The 6,008-nt window shown below is 43.5% G+C and overlaps 5 protein-coding genes across 5 annotated transcripts in view; 4 read left to right on the forward strand and 1 right to left on the reverse strand.

Moving 5' to 3' along the window:
- LOC104825902 (pyruvate dehydrogenase E1 component subunit alpha-3, chloroplastic-like) overlaps positions 1-1,331 on the forward strand; it is a 2,273-nt gene extending 942 nt beyond the window's left edge. The window contains exons 3-4 of the mRNA XM_010558328.1: positions 1-729; positions 852-1,331. Coding sequence (XP_010556630.1) covers positions 1-729; positions 852-1,129 — 1,007 coding nt within the window. The 3' untranslated portion in view covers positions 1,130-1,331. The remainder of the gene's footprint in view (positions 730-851) is intronic.
- LOC104825897 (WAT1-related protein At1g01070-like) overlaps positions 1-6,008 on the forward strand; it is a 22,953-nt gene that overhangs the window by 4,917 nt on the left and 12,028 nt on the right. The window lies entirely within an intron of this gene.
- LOC104825901 (31 kDa ribonucleoprotein, chloroplastic-like) lies at positions 1,547-3,233 on the forward strand. Its single transcript, XM_010558327.1, has 4 exons — positions 1,547-1,959; positions 2,389-2,490; positions 2,575-2,883; positions 2,980-3,233. Exons 1-4 carry the CDS (start codon positions 1,576-1,578, stop codon positions 3,034-3,036), a joined length of 852 nt encoding a protein of 283 aa, XP_010556629.1. The 5' UTR covers positions 1,547-1,575; the 3' UTR covers positions 3,037-3,233.
- Positions 3,206-4,717, reverse strand: LOC104825900 (pentatricopeptide repeat-containing protein At4g01400, mitochondrial). Its single transcript, XM_010558326.2, has one exon. The coding sequence runs from the start codon at positions 4,658-4,660 to the stop codon at positions 3,227-3,229; it is 1,434 nt and encodes a 477-aa protein (XP_010556628.1). The 5' UTR covers positions 4,661-4,717; the 3' UTR covers positions 3,206-3,226.
- The window catches only part of LOC104827358 (NDR1/HIN1-like protein 12), a 1,352-nt gene continuing 1,134 nt past the window's right edge, over positions 5,791-6,008 (forward strand). The window contains exon 1 of the mRNA XM_010560531.1: positions 5,791-5,977. Within this exon, the coding sequence (XP_010558833.1) occupies positions 5,791-5,977 (187 nt within the window). The remainder of the gene's footprint in view (positions 5,978-6,008) is intronic.

Consider the following 6,008-nt stretch of genomic DNA (forward strand, 5'->3'; position numbering starts at 1 on the left):
GAAGAGCGTTTGAGGACATGTGTGCTCAAATGTATTACAGAGGGAAGATGTTTGGCTTTGTGCACTTGTACAATGGGCAAGAGGCTGTCTCAACTGGGTTCATCAAGCTCCTGACACGGACAGATTCTGTCGTGAGCACATACAGAGATCATGTCCACGCCCTTAGCAAGGGAGTTCCTGCTCGTGCTGTGATGAGTGAACTCTTTGGCAAGACCACCGGTTGCTGCCGAGGCCAAGGTGGGTCCATGCACATGTTCTCCAAGGAACACAATCTGCTCGGTGGGTTTGCTTTTATCGGCGAGGGAATTCCAGTGGCCACTGGCGCTGCTTTCACCTCTAAGTACAAGAGGGAAGTCCTGAAAGAGAACTGTGAAGATGTCACTGTTGCGTTTTTCGGGGATGGGACCTGTAACAACGGACAGTTCTACGAGTGTCTGAACATGGCTGCTCTCTGGAAATTGCCCATCATTTTTGTGGTGGAGAATAACCTGTGGGCGATCGGGATGTCCCATCTGAGGGCGACTTCTGATCCTGAGATATGGAAGAAAGGCCCGGCTTTCGGAATGCCCGGTGTTCATGTGGATGGAATGGATGTCTTGAAGGTGCGGGAAGTGGCTAAGGAAGCAGTGGCAAGAGCCAGGAGAGGAGAAGGCCCCAGTTTGGTGGAATGTGAGACTTACAGATTCAGAGGACATTCTTTGGCTGATCCCGACGAGCTCCGTGATGCAGGTAAAGCATTATCTTAGGATAAATTACAGAATCTTTTACCCTTGTTCAGATACTGAATGCCACTTTGATTCTTATTCTTTTGATCTGTGCATTCAAACTGTTTCTTGTTTATGTTTTGGCAGCTGAGAAAGCGAAGTACGCAGCCAGAGATCCGATCACTGCGCTGAAGAAATACATGATAGAGAAGAAGCTGGTGAGTGAAGGGGAGCTGAAGAAGATAGAGAAGAGGATAGATGAAGTGGTGGAGGAGGCGGTCGAGTTTGCAGACTCAAGCCCACAGCCACCACGCAGTCAGTTGCTAGAGAATGTCTTTGCCGATCCCAAAGGGTTCGGAATCGGTCCTGACGGTCGCTACAGATGTGAGGATCCCAAGTTCACGGAAGGTACCGCTCATGTCTGAAGAAAGGATACTCATTCTTCTTCCATTCTTAAAGACCAAAGCCGAGATAGTTCTGTTTTGTCTCATGATGTTCTTTTTCTCTCTAAATGTTAAATTAAGTGCTGCCAGGAAAAAAAAATCTTTGGATGTTTAGAAGCTTAGTGGGGAGTTTTGACTTGTAAAAAAGAATTCTTTTCAGATATTTAAAGAAAAAAAACTCGTAGATGGAGAGATTTTCAGACAAAAAAAAAACTGAGAGCAGAGTACTTTGATTACTTGTGATGTCGACTGGTCGGCCTGAGCGAGCATACTCGAGAGCTTCCGTTTTGTCTAGAGGGTTATAAACGGATCGGGTTTTGTGGGCGAGTGACCCGACCCGACCCGATTTTTCCCCTTTACCTTTGCAGGATTTATATTCGTTTTTCTTTTTTCAAAATTATTTTTTTTCTTTCTTTTCTGGTTCGATAATGGCGGCTTCCTGCATAGCCATTCCCTTATCTTCTTCTTCTTCTTCTAATGCCATTCTCAAATCCAAGACCCTAATATCTTCCTCATCAGAAATCCTAAAAATCCAGGTCCCTTGTTCCATTTCCTTTCGCCTCTTCGCTCCTTCTCTCCCGTTGGTAGCTAAAAATCAGCAGACGAAGGTTTCCTCTTCGAATTTCTCAGTTTTGAATGAGGAAGCGGTTGAAGGAGAAGAGATCGATGGGGAAAGCGTCGTATCCGATGGAGAGGCGGAGAAGAAGAAAGAGAGGCCGTGCGAGTTGTACGTGTGTAATCTTCCGAGAAGCTACGACATTCCTCAGCTTCTCGAGATGTTCCAACCGTACGGAACTGTAATCTCCATTGAGGTTGTTCTGTAATCTCCGATATTTTACATTTCGTATCTACTCATCGTGACAATGTCTGTCTTCGATGGTCTTGCTAGTCTTTTGAATCTGTCGGACACGATTTCTCGGTCCATTTAGATCATGAAATCGTTGCGGCTCTAGTAGTTGGCCTTGTGGGAAATGGATTGTTCGATCATATTGGGTCAACTGAAACTTCGTAGATTTCTAAGCTTTGAAAATAAATTGAAGAGACAATATTCGAGTGTATAGAGAGAGATAGAGAGATTGAAGAGATTGATCTTTTCAACCAGACACGGTCTACATTGGTAGTTAGGATTTCCAGAAGTTTAGCCGGGAAAGAAAAAGACGTTGGAAAGGGCAAATCTTTCTTCTTAGCAATCAGGCAGGCTGGCATTGCAGCAATGTTTCTTGATGTTTAATGATCCGCAGGTTTCACGAAATCCTGAGACGGGAGAGAGCCGAGGAAGCGGTTATGTCACGATGAGTTCTGTATACTCTGCAAAGATCGCCATTGCTGCCCTTGATGGATCAGTAAGCTCGAAACTTACCCAACCAGAAATACCCTTTTTCTTCTTCATCCAACATGAACTCAATGCAAGCTTTCTTGCTGTGTAGGAGGTTGGCGGGCGGGAAATGCGTGTGAGATTTTCTGTTGAGATGAACCCTGGGGCCAGAAGAAACCCAGCAGGGTTGAATTCAACTCCAAAGAAGATTCTGATATATGAAAGCCAATACAAGATTTATGTCGGAAATCTCCCCTGGGCCACTAAACCTGGAGACCTGAGAAACCACTTCAGCAGGTTTGGGACCATAGTTAGTGTGAGAGTACTGCATGATCGAAAGGTGGGCAAGAATCGAGTCTTTGCATTTCTCTCTTACTCAAAGCCCGAAGAACGTGATGCTGCAATATCGCTAACTGGAACAGTTGAGTTCATGATCCCTCGAGATCTTAGAAATTCGCCGCTTGTGCTCTTCCTCCTCTCTTTTTTTTTTCCTTCCTAAACACGGTCTTTCTTGCAGGAATTTCAAGGTCGGAGAATAGTTGTGAGAGAAGGGATCGAGAGGGATGAGTCATAAACCAACACACTTTTCTACCTTTTGAGTGTTCAGAAGCTGAGCAAGTGTTGTTGCAACAACCAGAGTGTTGGCCGGATTTTCAAGCTGAAGAACACAAGTCCATACCGGCTTGGCCTCTTGGCGATGAAACTGTGTACAATTCCATTGAATTCCAGGATTCTTTCCTCATTTTCTCAAGTAAGCAAGCTTATTATACAGATCCCTTCTGTCCAAAATGTGTATGTTTTGACTGTAGCTTCCCAGAAAGGTAAGTTCCCAACCCAATCCCCGCATCAACGAGTCTCGTATCACCCGTTATCTCCACCTTCATAATCTCTTCTAGAAACTTCTCGATTTTCTCTGGTTCATCCTCTTTGCAGACGATAGGAATAATCATCAACCAAGACTCCGAATGTAACCCTTCCCCGTTCTTCATGACAGTTTCTACCACATCACACGCTTCTTCTAATTTTCCAATACTGCAAAACCCATTAACCAAACAGTGAGAGACCGAGAAATGAGGAGAAAGCCCTTTTGATATCATCTCTTCTAAGTATTTCTTGGCTTCATCAAACATCCCCTGACTACACAATCCCCAAACCAGCATCCTATACGACACCAAGTTGGGCAAGCACCGATTAGCTGACATATCATCAAGAACCTTCAGGGTATCAATGGCACGACCTTCTCTGCAAAAACCTAGAATTATAGTGTTGTAATGAACTATATCGGGACTACATCCTTTGAACTTCATCCTACAGAGTAGCTTGTACGCCTCTCGAAGCTGTTTCTTCCTACACAAACTGTTCAACAACGATGTGTAACTCAACCTGTCGGGCACGAACCCTTTATTCAACATATCCTCCAACAACTCCATGGCACCATTAGCCTGTCCCTTCCTGCAAAACCCTTGTATCAGAATCCTATAAGATTCAACGTCAGGAACAACATCTCTCCCGAGCATTTTACCGAACAGTTGGTAAGCAATACTCAAGTCACCATTCAGGCAGAAGGCACGCATCATTATATTGTAGGATATCGTGTTGGGCAACACTCCGTGAAGCCGGGCATTCTTGAAAAGCTCGAAACCTTGCCGGAGATAGCTCCGGTGCTCAACAAGAACTTCTAGAATTCGGTTCAGATGTTTCGGCTGTGGGGTGAAATTGAATTCCAGCATTTTGTAAAACGTTCTTAAGACCTTCTCCGGTAAGTTTGCTTCAGCGTAAACCTTGATCAGATACGTGAACAACTTTCCAGTGACCGGGTATCGACTCGACTTGAGTTGTGCAAGAACATCATCGATTAGATTGAAATACTTGCCACGACCGAGCTTGAGGATGAGGATGAGGTAAGAAGACTGGGAATGGCGGAAATTGGGTTGCAGGGAAGCGTAGTCGAAGATCTCTTTGGCGAGGAGAGGATCCGATTGAGAAGCTACGAGCTTCTGAACCCGACTCGGAGATCCGATTAGGGATTTAGGACCCGGGTTGGATACGGAAGGCGAGACAGTCGGTTCTCGAGTTCGATCATGTTCAGGTGGTCGGGAAGAAGAGAAAAGGGAGATCGATGAGGCTACTGTCGGGAAATTCAGGCGGTGAGCGACGGACATCACGACGCCGGAGGAGTAGCGGAGCTGCCACCGCATCTTTCGTCGAGACTAAAATGAATTAACAGCATTTGATGAGGATGTATTATTATATATTTTTTTCAAAAATAAATATAAATTATGGTTTACGTAGTATGAAATGAATGGTTGTCGCAATGAATGTAGGCCCAATATGTTAAATGGGCTTCATATTATAAGCCCAATAAAGGAAATCGACATAACGGAAATGAAAGCCCAATAAAAGCAATGTATTAAAAAAAAAAGCTGCCTGCAAACTGGGACCGGTCAAACCAAAAAAGACCCGACCATCCTCATCATTTGAAAAGTAAGCGTAGGTTGTAATAAAATAAATTATGAATGGATAGATATGATGAAAAGTCCAACGAACACGTGGACAGACGAGCTTTGTATGGAGCGCTCACACTTCTTCCACGTCGTCGGTCCATTTTAAATTTGATTACGGCAAAAATAAAATAAAAATAAAAAATAAAACAAAAAAAGCAATGATTATAAGATAAAATTTGAATTTTACAGTAATAAAATGGAATCGTATATTTATAAGCATATGAGAATACGCAACTTAATGGGCATCTGATGTAATTCTTTAGCTCGTAAAATCGTTTTGAGAAAGTACGATCCATTCAGCATTATCATTTTACAGCAGTAAGGTCACGTGAACCGAGATTTGGAGCCTTTTGAAAATTCCAGAAAATAAATCAAGAAATACGACAAAAAAGATAACGTAATGATTTTTCAACATCGAGGGCATGGGCGTGGAATTACGACTATATTTTATAATACTCTATAAAAATTTAAACTTGCTAATTACCTGGTGTTTTTTTTTTACTTCACCTACTCTTTTTGACGCCGCAACTAAAAAAGTTAAAGGTTATGACTATATATTATGCATTGATGCTGTTATTATGTTACTCAATAATGACGATCCAAAACATTAAAAATAGCAACAAAAAAAAATACTTAAAATAGGCCTCAATAAATACTTTTAACTAAAGTGTTTTTTAACCATAAAGAAAAAGAAACTATTCCACTTCTTCACCTCTCTCTCATAGATTCTTCTTCCCCCTCGTCCATCTCCCATCACTCTCACCAACAAACCCTAATACCCTACACACACACATAAACACAGTCAGTCGGAAGAACAGAGAGCCATGGCCGAGGGTCACGCAAAAGCAGAGCACGTAGCCCGAGTAGTGGAGGAACAGCAGAAAGTACGACCGGAGAAAGCCGTCTCGTCCGCCTCTTCCACGCCTGAATCCTACTCCAAGGGCGGCGGAGGAGGAGGAAACCTCCGCCGCACCATCGCCGCCGCCGTATTCGTCGTGATTCTCCTGGTGGGTCTGACGGCACTAATCGTGTGGCTCGTCTA

The sequence above is a fragment of the Tarenaya hassleriana genome, unplaced genomic scaffold (assembly GCF_000463585.1).
Source record: "Tarenaya hassleriana unplaced genomic scaffold, ASM46358v1 Cleome5, whole genome shotgun sequence".
NCBI classification, from domain to species: domain Eukaryota; kingdom Viridiplantae; phylum Streptophyta; class Magnoliopsida; order Brassicales; family Cleomaceae; genus Tarenaya; species Tarenaya hassleriana.